The following is a 14,427-nucleotide window of genomic DNA, read 5'->3' on the forward strand; positions in this document are numbered from 1 at the left end:
AAATATAAAAGAAAAAACAACAGAAAGTGGGTAGGGTTTTTTGAAAGACTCTCTTAGAACAATCCCCTTGATTTCTCCTTTTCTCCTACAAGCAGGCAACAGACCTAACTAAATTGTCTGCTTGGTTTCCCATGGCCTAGAACAGGCTTCCTCAACCTCAGCCCTCCAGATGTTTTGAGACTACAATTCCCATCATCCCTGACCACTGGTCCTGCTAGCTAGGGATCATGGGAGTTGTAGGCCAAAACATCTGGAGAACCTAGATGGGGAAAAGAGAACGAACACACACACACATATATATATTGGTGATTTAAAAGTTTACACTGTTGCATGTTATTATTTTAGTCATAATCTTGTCTACTAATTTGACTTCAAAATATTAATAAAAAAATTATACAGACAGAAATGGTAAATACCACATTCCTAGAGTTTGTTCCTAAACATGTTGGGAATAGAGAACACAGCTTTTCATACACAGCTGTTGTTCCCCCCTACAATGCTCACAAATGTTTGCTGGCATTTACGGCCACAGAAGTTAGTAATAAAGATTTCCCGGATAAGCTGATGATATACTCTGACTCTTATCTACACTTTAATTGATAAAGTATGTTTCAGCATAAAAAGTGGTTCCTGTTTCCTTCCATTGTACCATACAAAGATGCAAGATGGTGTATATTTTAAATGCCTGTTTAGAGAATAACAGGATGCGAACAGCTTTTAAGGCAAGTACACATTAAGGCTGTATTTTAAGACAAATATGCATTAAAGTATTCTTTGGTCTTTTAAATGGACAACTATGCACTTAATAAATGGGGAAATTTGCACAACACAATAATCCTTGCCATCTCTTTGTGCCCATTCAGACCATGGCTAATATTCTAAACATCAAATTAATCATGGCCATGCTACAGAAATGCAAATATGACTATTCAAAAAAACTAACTATGGGGTATTATAAACAATGATTACCAAAGAGAATATGTTAACGATTAACCTATTTTTGTGCCACAGCAGAAGTTTAATTTGCTTGCTCTTTCTAGTGAGCAAGGTGCAACTATGCCTTCTTGCCCATGCCGTAAGATCAGCAGATGCCTTAAAATCAGTAGATAAGCCCTTTTTGTGGTCTCTATGCAGGATTAAATGGGGTGAGGTAGGGTGCAAGAGGCCTTTTCATTAGCAATTCATTGTATGCAAAACCTCCTTCTACTAAGCTGTGTCCGGCCTATCTCTTGGCAACACTGTTACAGGATCTAATTGTTGATATCCATCTGTCTTGGGAGACAATGGAGGAGTACGCCTTTGGGGATGAAGTCAAACTGTTAGAAGGTTGCAATGCGTGCTGTGGCTGTAGAGACCTAATGGTGTCATCCAAATCAGGGATTTATCCTGCTGCTCCTCTTCCATTGTGAAATATGCCATAATCACCCAGTAATGCCTTTCCGCATTCTGCATGGCAAAAACAGTTGAGTCCTTTACACAAATAAAATCAGAAATTGCATTTCATTCTCCCGGGACACTAGGGATGAGTGACCATTCCCAAAGAAACCTCAAAGAGTGCATGCAGTGTGAAACTGCTAATAATAATAATAATAATAATAATAATAATAATAATAATAATAATATATTATTTGTACCCCGCCCATCTGGCTGGGTTTCCCCAGCCACTCTGCGTGGCTTCCAACAAGTTCACCAAGTGATCCAATTCTACCTCCGATTGCTTGAATCAGTATAAATATATTTTTCTTTGAATGTGTCAATTAGCTTTCCAATACCAGAATGTCTGTGTTGTCAGTAACAACTGTTTTGTGAATGGCCACTGATTCTAATGTAATGATCACTCTGCACTATGCATATTTCATTTCTCTCTTGCAATCCCACCCAGCCACCCTATTATAATACCTTAACTTTTATAATAACTCAACTATGCATCTGGAAGGTTCGTGAAAGCTTATACCACAAGTAACTGGGGTGGGCAATCTTCCGGAGCCCACTTGCAGATTGGAGAAACCATTGTGGGTATCCGACAACCAAGCACACACTTGCAACCAATTGTCTTGGCTACAACACAGTGCTTCTGATAAGCTGCACTTTGTTGAAGGAAGGGGACCTTGTGGGCATTATGTTGGCAACCCCTTAGTCTTAAAGATGCCACAAGACTGCCTCCCTCTTGATACATCATACTGCTTCTTGATACACCATACACAGGACCGCAATATTTCAAGAACTGCCTCTCCCACCCCATGAACAAACCCTGACCCTGCAGTTTTCATCAGAGGCCCTTCTCTGCATGCCCCACCTGAGGGATGTATGGAAGGTGGCATTTTCTGTGGCTACTCCACTTGTTGAATGCTCTTTCCAGGAAGACATGCCTGGCGCCATATTTGTCAGTTTTTGGACGCCAGGCTAAGACCTATATTTGCTTTGGCCTTTGGTTAATCAACGTTGCCTCTTATGGTGTTGCTCATCATTTAGTGTGGTGGGAACGACTTGGTCCTTCTTAAAGTGCTGCTGGATGATCATTTTATGTATTTTGCATTGTCATGGTTCTTCTACCCCTGCGCCCCAATTTTAAACTGCTGTATTTTATTTCTTTCAAGTCGGCAAAATGGATCCAGAACACTTTCATAGCTGTACATTCTATACAAGATCTCAAAGTAGCTGTTTTACTACAAAGGAATTTCAGAAATAGACTGGAAAGAGAAGCTGCTGAAATGCAACTTATCACCAAACTTAAAACCATGGAGACACCTGGTCTGAACAAAGACCTTGGATTCTTATCTCATTATACATGACAAAGCCATTTTTCACCTTTTCACCCCTTGCTTTTTCCTGTAAGACCTATTGCAGTCGTTAAGAGTCGTCAACAGGCTCATCACAGCTATCTGCCAATCACCCATTCCCACCACCCTTCTGAGTAATACCCCTCCCCACCTTCTCACTATATAGAAGGGTCTGGTAACTTCTGTTTCAGTGTATCTGAAGAAGTGTGCATGCACACGAAAGCTCATACCAAGAACTAACTTAGTTGGTCTTTAAGGTGCTACTGGAAGGAATTTTTTTTGTTTTGACTATGGCAGACCAACACGGCTACCTATCTGTAACTTTCATGGCTGGTTTGCGAAGCAGTGTACAATTAGCCATGTTCTATATCTATCTTGTGGTTTCTCTGAACTACTGTTTTGGTGCATTCCTCTCTAAACCAGCTTCAATCTAATCTGAGGAAAAAGAACGAGCTAGCTGTTTCTAACCGTTAATGCATACACAGCCTTTTCACTGTAAAAAGTGACTTAATAATTGCTGCCATAATGATAATGCAGCCAGCAAAGGGCAATAATCTTGGGGGGATATTTTATGGTGACTTTGTGCTGACCTTTGGGTACTCAAGTAATGAAATGGTGAGGGAACTTCGATAAGTTCAATTTAACTTTATTGTTAGGGGCGCTTGTATCGCCCACCGAGCCATGGGGCTGGGCGATTAATACATCAAAATAAATATATAAGCGTTCTGAGGTGAATCAATGCACCCAGCAACGTACAGGTGAATAACCATAACGTGTGGGCAACGAGGAACGGAATGTGATATGGGCAAACATGACAAAGCCCGGGAAAGCCGAGCTCTGACTGAGGTACCACACAGCCGAACCTCGCGCCCTTTTATCATCTCGGTGGGGGTGGGGCAGAGAGAAAGAGCAGCGCGAGCAACGTTTCCAACTGTCACCTTCTCTCCCTACTGATTAGACCAGCCCCCGCAAATCTCGCGAGACCAAGTACCCCTCCTTCCTCGCCCGGTTCCCAGACATCCCTCACAATAACGGCTGCCATGGCAACCGCGCAAGCCACGCCCCTTCCACTAACGTCCTTCGTCCCTTCCACTCCTGTGACTCGCCCCGCTGCCCGAGATTTGAAAGGGGTGCGGCTGCAGCAGGAGCAGGAGCCTCCTGAGGCGGGACTTCCGGAGCGCCTCCAGCCTCTCCTTTCCCTGTCCACCCCCTGCTCGGACGTGACGACAGAGTGTCAACATGCAAGATGGCGGCTCATCACCGACAGAACACGGCGGGGCGGCGGAAAGTGCAGGTGAAGGGAGTGAAGCGGTGCCGGTTGGAGGGGGAGGCTTGGCCGAAGGGCGGAGGAGGAGAGCGCGGGGGCCCCTCGGCCTCGCTGGAGGGAGAAAGGCCGGGGGAAGCGGCGATAAAGGCGGGGGCCGGGATGAGGAAGGGGACGGGTTGGAGGAAGCGCGGGAAGAAGCCGGGTGGGGGAGGGATGAAGGGCGGAGCGGCCTCAGCTTGGGAAAGATATTCTGGGAGCTAGAGAAATTGCCGCAAGACCCTGGCTTCCTCCTCCCCATCCTCAGCTGCTGACGCTTTAACGGCGGGAGAGATCGGAAGAAGCTGCTTTAGGGACCCCCTTTGCGAAGTGGTCATCGTCTTGTCCCGCGCGTCGGATATAACGAGATTGTGATGCTTTTGGCTTTTTCCGCTTCGGGGCTCTGCCTGTGGGTGTTAGTATTTCAGCGCGCGGTTTCCGCCACCTGCGCCCCCGGTGTTAAAAACACCAAAGCCCAAACACCTCCTCCACACACCGTAGCGAATAGGTTTAGGGCCCGTGTGGGTGTAGTAGCTAGTGCTGGGACGATCCAAGGTCAGATCTTTACTTGGGCACTGGGTGGCTTTGGGTCAGTCACTTGTGTCCCTGTCGAACCTGCCTCACAGGGTTGTTGTGACATAAAGTGGGGGTGAGTCGGACCATGTACATGTCCCAGGGCTCCTTGGAGTAGAGGTGAAAGTTAAATGTTAATTAAACATTACATGAAGGTAGTGCTTTAATTGTGAGAGCATTGAAAAAGTGTGATCTTTACTGCTGACAGTTTGAGGCTACAGTTTGGAATTCTACCACTAATGTCTGCTATCTCCTTTTGAGTAGTGTTTATGTGTGTGTCTGTTCTCACTGTACTTTTTGGCCAAGATTGGTTCCTCAGAGATGACTTACAATTAAAATCTGCACAGAGGGGAAATGTAGCTTCAGTTGTAGCTTGGCGAAAAGACTGTTGCTCAGTAGTGGTAGAGCATCTGGTGTACATGCAAAAGATTCTGTGTTCAGTTCTCACTGTCTCCAGGTGCGACCTGGGAAGACTCCTGTTTGAAATCCAGTCAGATTGGACAATACCAAATTAAATGTACAAATAATGTGATTATTACTAGGCAGCTTTCTAAGTATATGTGTTGGGGATAATAGTCTAGGTTCCAGACACCTCTGTAGCAGATGGAAACAGAGACTGGCTAATGTGGGCCTTGTTGATCTGCTCTGGCTAGACTTGTCATGTAAGGGGAACTTTGCTTGTTGAATTCTGAATGTTGTTCACAAAGAGGCTCAAGAACATGGTTATGTACATAGAAATTGCTGACAATGATCAGTTTCCATGGTTTATCTTTCCACTCTTCTGAGTTGCTTTTATTCTAGGAGTTTGGAATAGAGGAAAAATAATTTTTTTGTGAGAATAGATTTTTAAGCCCCACAAGGGGGTTAAAAGATTTTTAAACAATGTTTCTGTGACGATAATGTATCCCATATCTAAACTAACAATTTGAGTTGGGGGGGGGGTTCTCCACAGACACCCTCAACTTATCTCTGTTCATATCTGTCAATTATTTCCTCATTATGGCTCAGTTTATTGAAAAGTTTATGTAGCAGACCCGTGTGGTGTAATGGTAATGGGCTAGGATCAGGGAGAACTGGGTTCAAATCCTTACTGCCATGCAGCACAATAGCTGATAACAGTTGGCCATGACTGGCTCAGTTATCCATCATCCTTCCAGCAACACAGTGACATCACAATATGGAATCCAGTTGCCTATATGACAATGAGTTTTTAGAAACTGAAGTGCCTTGATATAGAAGGATGGTGATCCTTTGCCTCTTACCTTTTAAAGCAGTCCAAGTTAATTTCCATCGCCACATATTGTAGCAGCAAATTCCATAGTATGACTATGTGTTGTATCAAGAAGTACTTCCCTTTGCCCATCCTTAATCTCTCACCATTCAGCTTTATGGGATGACCTCTGCTTCTATTATTATTATTATTATTCATTCACTTATACACTGCCTTATACCTGGATCTCTCAAGGCGGTTCACAAGACAGCAACATATAAAATATAACCAAAAGCAATAACCCAATAACCCCCCCAAAACACACACACACACATTTAAAATGGCCGTAGGATGTAAATCAGATCAACCAAATGCCTGGTTAAAAAGGAACATTTTTGCCTGGTGCCTAAAGGTATATAATGAAGGCGCCAGGCGAACTTCTCTGGGGAGAGCATTCCATAGACAGGGAGCCACTGCAGAGAAGGCCCGTTCTCGTGTTGCTACCCTCCAGACCTCTTGAGGAGGAGGCACATGAAGGAGGGCCTCAGAAGATGACCTCAGGGACTGGGTAGGTTCATATGGGAAGAGGCAGTCCTTGAGGTATTGCGGTCCTGAGCCATCCTGGTTCTAGTGTTATGACAGGAAGGGAAGAGTGAATTATTTATAAACCTCTATCTTTTTTTCTAAATCCAAAACTCGTCTCAGCATTGTAACCTCTTCTCCCAAAGATTTTTAACATCCCTATGAAGCCATTGGGAGCAGTCATCAGGAGGTTTGGGTCACAGTGTCATCAGTATGTTGATGTCAGCTCTGCTTTTCCATTAAACCTGAGTCATGAGAGGTTGCAAATAAGGAGATCAGCTAATGGAGCCCAGTTAGTTTTGCCATGACCCGATTATCATTGGCTGGTGGTAACACAGAGATGGGCATTTTCACTGATAGCAACTGTGTTTGTGGAATGCCCATGCTGCTGAAATACAAGAGGCACCATCATTGTTGACATTCTACCAGCTCCTGAAAACGCACCTGTTTAGCCAAGCATTTCCCTGAATTTAATTGTGAATTTATTGTTTTAACTGTTTTTTAAATGTTTTAATTATGTTTCTAAACTGTTTTATTATTTATTTTAATTAAGGGTGTTTTACTAGCACTGTATATTTTAATAATGCATTGATTTGATGGTTGTAAACCACTTCAAAGCCATTTTGGCATATAAGTATTACATTCATTAATTATAATGGAGTTGCTGTAGCATTTTGGTTGCCCTTTTCTGCATTGTTTCTACCTCTATAAGTTCAGCTCCTGAATTGTACATACCATGCCCCAGCCACTCTGGGCGGCTTACAGCATTTATAAAAACAGCTTTAAAAGTAGTTATGTTAGCCATTTTCCAGTGATCAGGCACTGAAACCAGCTTAGGGACAGGTTGCATATTTTTGTTAAAAGATCAGCAGTTTTACATTTCAGCTCTTTAAGAACTCTCAGATGAACTCAATGATATCTTACTTTTTTATTTGTTGATAAAGCCTAGAGTTCAATAATTGTCACTTCAATTCATCCCAGTTCTTTAAACTCTCTAAGAACGTCAAATCAGGCATAGGTATCTGCCCTATACGTTCAGCTATGAATACAGATGCAAATCATTTGGCTTCTCTGCAATCTCCTTCTTCTATTTCAGCAGATCTTTAACTCCTTTGTTGTCTTTAACCAGCTGTGGACACACTTTGGACTGTATTCTGCTTTTGAAGTACTTAACATATTTTTTATTAATATTTTTAAACAACATAGTGAAATTCTTTAAAATTTCTTCTTGCATTGTGTTGTCAAAGTTTGCATTCCTATGAAAAATTGCAGGAGATATTCCTACTGCTTCCTTCCTTGTCTTTACCACAGCACAAATGAAATAAAATCTTGCCTCTCTCCAGAACCATCTACACATGCTAGAGAAATTGAAGTAGTAGTGTGGCATTTGGAGTCTTCAGTCTTACTGTAGCTGTTTTTTTGTAGCACTCTGGCAGACCTGATTACTAACCAAAGCTTTAGATAATACAGGAATGTATTTAAAATATCTTTCTCATAATCCTTAAATGAGCAGGTGACGTAAGGTCTCAATAATAAGAAAATTGCACATTACTGATGCATATTCTCAGCAGCAGCAATTTGCTACAATTCTCAGACACTTACGCTGAAGTAAATGGGGCTTAATGGCTTCTTTCCCTATTATGGAATACACCATTATAGTAGTAATTGTAACTATAAAACATAATTGCTAAATCCATCAGCAAATTTTAGATTTTGGAAATTGCGTGAAATGGTTAAGATTTAGATCATTTGCATTTCCTTCAATAAGAGCCCATATGGTTAGAGTGTTGGACTAGGAGCTGGAAGACAAGGTTGAAATCCATGCTTGGCCTTAAAGCTGCCCGGGTCACCCTCTCTCAGCCCAACCTATGTCACAAGGATATTGTGAAAACAGAATGAGGAGGGGGGGGGGAAGCATCTACATCACCTTGAGCTCCTTGGAGGAAAGGTGGAAAATAAATGTAGTAATAAATAAAATGTTGTTGTTGTTTAGTTGTGTTCGACTCTTCATGACCCCATGGACCAGAGCACGCCAGGCGCTCCTGTCTAAATAAAATAGGAATTAAATAATGGTAGCATACAGACCAAAAGGGCACATATCTTCAACTACTCCAAATGTTGTGATCAAAGCAAACCGATGCTTGTGAGGACCTGCCTAATGACCCATGATCCTTTTTATTTTGAAGTTTCTCAGCTTTGAGACAGGTAAACCTAGAGAGCAGGGGTGAGGAGCCTTTCATGTGCCATACCATATTGCTTCAAAAGTAACTAATCTGTCAAAGGCTGCATGCTGGTCAGGGTGGAGCTAATAGAGGTTGTGGCATTCATTTTTTTCCCCTCTTTCTGACACTCCCTTTCTCTCATATTTTTAGGTGGCAAGGAGAGAGGAAAATTAAACAATCTGTATCATTATAAGTTATCTCAGAGTCGTTAACAACAATTTAAATTACAAATAGAAGCAAACAAAGTACAGTAGAAAATAGGCTGATGGGGGCAGGTTTTCCTTCCCTGCAGCAGTACACATGACCTTCCATGAAGAAGGCATCTCCCAGTCATTAGAGGGGGAATAGGCAGTTGTGTTGAGACTTCAACCTCTCTCAAATTGCATGAGATTATCATTGCACCCACACAGTAGACCTAGTGTTGCAGTTGCAGTTGCATAGCATGGTCATTCTTGCTGCTACTTATATTCCCAAACTGTTTCCTTTCAGAATTAACAGTACTTGTGGGACGCGGGTGGCGCTGTGAGTTAAACCACAGAACCTAGGACTTGCCAATCAGAAGGTTGGCAGTTCGAATCCCTGCGACGGGGTGAGCTCCCATTGCTCAGTCCCTCTCCTGCCAACCTAGCAGTTCAAAAGCACGTCAAAGTGCTAGTAGATAAATAGGTACCGCTCCGGTGGGAAGGTAAACGGAGTAGAGTTTGCAATTCTTAATCCTGGATAACAATACAGTGGTACCTTGGGTTACAGACGCTTCAGGTTACAGACTCTGCTAACCCAGAAACTTTGCTTCAGGATGAGAACAGACATCGCGCGATAGCGGCAGCGGGATGCCCCATTAGGTAAAGTGGTACCTCAGGTTGAGAACGGACCTCCAGAACGAATTAAGTTCTTAACCCGAGTTACCACTGTAATCTGTTTTATATACAGTGGTACCCCGCAAGACGAACGCCTCGCGAGACGAAAAACTCGCAAAACGAAAGGTTTTTTCGTTTTCGAGTTGCCTCGCAAGACGAATTTCCCTATGGGCTTGCTTCGCAAAACGAAGCTTGCCCCGGGGACAGCGGGTCTTCTCTTTTGAAGCAAGGGGCGGCGGGGAGATCGCTTCTCCCCACCGCCCCTTGCTTCAAAAGAGGTCCGGGGGCAGCTCTTCCCGCTGCCCCCGGACCTCTTTTGAAGCAAGCGGCTGCGGGGAGATCGCTTCTCTCCGCAGCCGCTTGCTTCAAAAGAGATCCCGGACCTCTTTTGAAGCAAGCGGCTGCGGGGAGATCGCGTCTCTCCGCAGCCGCTTGCTTCAAAAGAGATCCCGGACCTCTTTTGAAGCAAGCGGCTGCGGGGAGATCGCGTCTCTCCGCAGCCGCTTGCTTCAAAAGAGATCCCGGACCTCTTTTGAAGCAAGCGGCTGCGGGGAGATCGCGTCTCTCCGCAGCCGCTTGCTTCAAAAGAGATCCCGGACACCTGCCCCAGCCGCTGGGCTTCGTAGCGCTGCTGCGAAGCCGGGCGGGGGGCGGGAACACCTGCCCCAGCCACCCCGCTTCGGAACGCTGCTCCGAAGCGGGGTGGGGGGGCGGGAACACCTGCCCCAGCCGCCGGGCTTCGTAGCGCTGCTGCGAAGCCGGGCGGGGGGCGGGAACACCTGCCCCAGCCACCCCGCTTCGGAACGCTGCTCCGAAGCGGGGTGGGGGGGCGGGAACACCTGCCCCAGCCGCCGGGCTTCGTAGCGCTGCTGCGAAGCCGGGCGGGGGGCGGGAACACCTGCCCCAGCCACCCCGCTTCGGAACGCTGCTCCGAAGCAGGGGGGGGGCGGGAACACCTGCCCCAGCCGCCGGGCTTCGTAGCGCTGCTGCGAAGCCCGCGCCCCCCAGCCTTCAGAAGAGGTCCGGGGACAGACTGTCCCCGGACCTGGTCTGAAGGCGGTTTCCCTAGGAACGCATTAATTGATTTTCAATGCATTCCTATGGGAAACCGTGCATCGCAAGACGAAAAAACCGCAAGACGAAGAGACTTGCGGAACGAATTAATTTCGTCTTGCGAGGCACCACTGTACTGGTATGGAATACTTCAGGCATATGAATTGCAAAACTTAGTGTACAACTTTGTGTGAACGACACATTATATGTATCAGTACCATCTGCTTGCAAAATGCCAAATCATCCTTTGAAATCTAACTCCTGCAGAGGTAAGCTGTTTTTACTGCACAAAAGTGATAAATCATATAATTTTCCAGAGGGGAAAACACACGAGCATCTTTTGATGCTTGAAATCATTCTGTCATTGGGCTGAAATTAGTGCTCTTGACTCAGTTTTGGGGGTTGATTATTCCTAATATTTGTAAGTAGTACATTTAGCATTCAAGTTGTAGACCTAACATATGAATGCTTAGTTTCTTGTGGAAAACAATGGGCTAGCTTTTGTAAGTGGAATTGTCACAGACTCATAGAATTGCAAAGATGGAAGGGACCTAAGTGTCATCTAATGCAACCTCTTGCAATGTAGGAATCTCAACTAAAGTATCCATGACAGATGACCATCCAACCTCTGCTTAAAAACCTTCAGTGAAGAAGGTTCATTGAAGGGTTACAACCTTCCGAGTTGTAATCCTCTATGCTTTAAGTTGGATGTAAGAACTGTTGAACTGGGTGAATCTTCTGAATAAAGGTGCATAAGATTCCACTTATCAATCTGCTTTTTATAAGCTGTTCTAAAGGTGTGTCTTAGTCTAATTATCACTGTTGTTGTACGCCAAGGGTGACAATAAGGTAGATCAGCATCTACTGTACTGGTTTGTCTGACCCTAGCAACAACAGAAAAAAACCTTCCTAAGCCAAAGGGTTTCAACTTTCTTGAGTCCACGGCTCCCTTGACCAACTACATTCTGGCAGCCTCTCACCCTTTTTCAAACACCCTCCCTTGTGGCATTTCCCCTCAGCCTTCTCTCTTTGGCAGTCCTCTGGGCAGCCGCAGCTGCCGCCTCTGGTCTCTGAACTGCCTCTCTCTGCCCCAAAGAGAGGTGCCTCCTCACACTGCCATACAGGGGTCTGGGAAGCATCCCCTGGCCAGCCCCAGAGGCACCATTTGCCTGGGGAACTTGTTGCCAGGACTTCTGCAACAAACAGCTCTGCAAGCCTTTGGGAGGCAGAGAGGGCATCAGAGGAAGGAAAGAGGGACAGAGGCCAGTGGTGCCCTTGGCACCCCTGACTATCATCCAAGTGCCACAGCACACTAGTTGAAAACCACTGCTAAGATAGATTGCTGAAAAAGAAAGCTTCACAGGAAACCAGGTGTGGATATTTTTGTGAAAGGATTTGGGAGCTTAGTTCTGGGACTGCTCGCAAATTCCAGGACTCATCGTGGCCCTTAATTCTTTGCTTATATCCACTTGGCTAGGTCACTATTTTGCAGCTGGATCAAATTAATGGACCTTGGATTCTAATGAAAAGACATGGTAGATCCCACAAGCTTGAAGTCCACCCCCCTTGGTGTATGCAGTTCTACCACACTGAAGAGCTGAGCAGTGTGATCATATAGTAGTGCAAAACCAGTCAAGATTTGCTAACTCTGTGTAAATGTCTGTTCGTTGTTGTCAACTGCACATGCATTTTTCTTGCTCCATTATGTCATTTCCATAAATAATAGAAAGATGAGGAATAAAATCTTTCCTCCTTCTTCCAGCATTATTTAATGGACTTGGGGCAAAGGCGCTCTCTCTCTTTCTCTCTGTCTCCCGTTTCTCTAATATCTTAGTTGTTTGTGTATGGTGCACTGGATGTTGATGTGTTCCTGATGATGATTTTTTAAATTAATGGAAAGTTTTGTTGAAAATGAGTGGGCAAAACAAAATACTTCTATCTGAGGCTTCTTAATGCTTTAATTGGATTTCTGTCAACACATCTTAGGTCTCCTATGTAATTAGAGATGAGGTGGAGAAGTACAATCGAAATGGGGTAAATGCACTGCAGCTGGACCCAGCGCTAAACAGACTTTTTACAGCAGGCCGAGACTCCATCATCAGGATATGGAGCGTCAACCAGCACAAGGTAAACCAAACACAGAAGCTTTGCTTTAAATGTTAGATGCAGCCAATGAAGAGTATCTTACACCGTTAAAGGCCACTCTTCTGTTGTATCGGCAAACACTGCAAATCATTCTTACCAAGTACATTAGCATCTTCAATTTTTTTAGACAAGAAAGCACAGTCACAATAACATTTGCCTCATTTGGTGTAAAACGAAATTCTCTTGTTTGTATTTCTATACCGCATTTTTCGCTCTATAAGACGCACCAGACCATAAGACGCACCTAGTTTTTGGAGGAGGAAAATAAGAAGAAAAAATATTCTGAATCTCAGAAGCCAGAACAAGAGGGATCGCTGCTTTCGATGCGCAGCGATCCCTCTTGCTGTTCTGGCTTCTGGGATAGCTGCGCAGCCTGCATTCGCTCCATAAGACGCACACACATTTCCCCTTACTTTTTAGGAGAGGAAAAGTGACTCTTATAGAGCAAAAAATACGGTACCCCCTTTCAACCAATTTTGGCTCCCAAAGTGGCTTGCAACTAAAATTCTCAAAGTACAGGTACATTGGCAAGTTTTCACTATTGCTGTCCTATTTCTGAAACTGGTTGAGTGACCCATTGCCTCACTCCTTACTTTCCTGTCATCTGCTGTGGTCTTAACAATCTCCTGGTACCTGGCTAATAGTGAGTTAGTCCAGTCCCATCCAGAAAGTCAAGAGACTGAAGGACTTGGGGAGGTGATGCTGACTAATACTGAAAAGAGCAGTTTCCTTCAAATCCAAAAGGTGTTCTCATTCCCTGGAGTTTTAGCACATAGCTTTTAAAAATAATTAGAGTGGTTTGTTGAGAGCTAAATTCTGGCTTCTTTTTGAGCATCCTGAGTGAGATTCACTAACTCAATTATGCTGTTAAAATAATTGCTCTGACCGCCCCCACCCTGTCAGAATGATTTTGTTTTTTGTTTAAGAATCTGGGATACAGTAATAACATACAAGCTATTTTTCTATGCCTGAGCAAGAGAAAATGAAATGTTTGAAAGCAAATTTGTCAAATGATGAGTGATTTCTCCCTCCCCTCCCACTTCTGTAACTGAAATCTGGTGGTAATGCTAGATCATATTAATTATTTTCCTTAATCTTGTAATCTTGAGATGAAAGTTATGGTTCATGGCTTGATTTAGTGTTTAATTGCTGCTCTTCTTTCTTTTGTATTTTAAATTTAAAATAAAAATTGCTCTGAATACAGCAAAAATGGCCCCATGAAACAGGAGCAAGGACTCACAATGTTTTTTTTTTATTCCAGCAAGACCCTTATATAGCATCTATGGAACATCATACAGACTGGGTGAATGATATTGTACTCTGCTGCAATGGCAAAACGTGTAAGTGCCTTTTAAAACACTAGATGATTCTTTTGAGTTACATGTATATTGGTAAATCCTAATTTATATGGTGTTTTTCTGTGTTCTCAAAGACATGCACTGTCTTAGCAATCTTACAACAACCTTGTGAAGTACCTTAGTAGGTTTATAGTCTCCTGCTTTACAAAAGAACTTGAAGTACTGTAGTTTCCAAAAGCCGCTTATCACAAATATAGCAAAGTAAAACACTAATGATGAAATGGCAAAAATATCATAGGAAATTAATTAAAAATCAATAGGAAAATGCCTGGCACGTGTTTAGCTGGCACCAGGTGCTATGATGGGAGGTGGTCTTGTGGGTCCCACCAGAGGGAGTTCCAGAG

At 43.9% G+C, this 14,427-nt stretch overlaps 1 protein-coding gene across 1 annotated transcript in view; it reads left to right on the forward strand.

The window, feature by feature from the left end:
• The first annotated feature begins 3,829 nt into the window (after positions 1-3,829).
• The window catches only part of WDR48 (WD repeat domain 48), a 30,438-nt gene continuing 19,840 nt past the window's right edge, over positions 3,830-14,427 (forward strand). Inside the window, exons 1-3 of the mRNA XM_081931734.1 lie at positions 3,830-4,074; positions 12,567-12,707; positions 13,987-14,065. Coding sequence (XP_081787860.1) covers positions 4,027-4,074; positions 12,567-12,707; positions 13,987-14,065 — 268 coding nt within the window. The 5' untranslated portion in view covers positions 3,830-4,026. The remainder of the gene's footprint in view (positions 4,075-12,566; positions 12,708-13,986; positions 14,066-14,427) is intronic.

The sequence above is a fragment of the Podarcis melisellensis genome (assembly GCF_964234715.1).
Source record: "Podarcis melisellensis genome assembly, chromosome: 12".
In the NCBI taxonomy this organism is placed as follows: Eukaryota; Metazoa; Chordata; class Lepidosauria; order Squamata; family Lacertidae; genus Podarcis; species Podarcis melisellensis.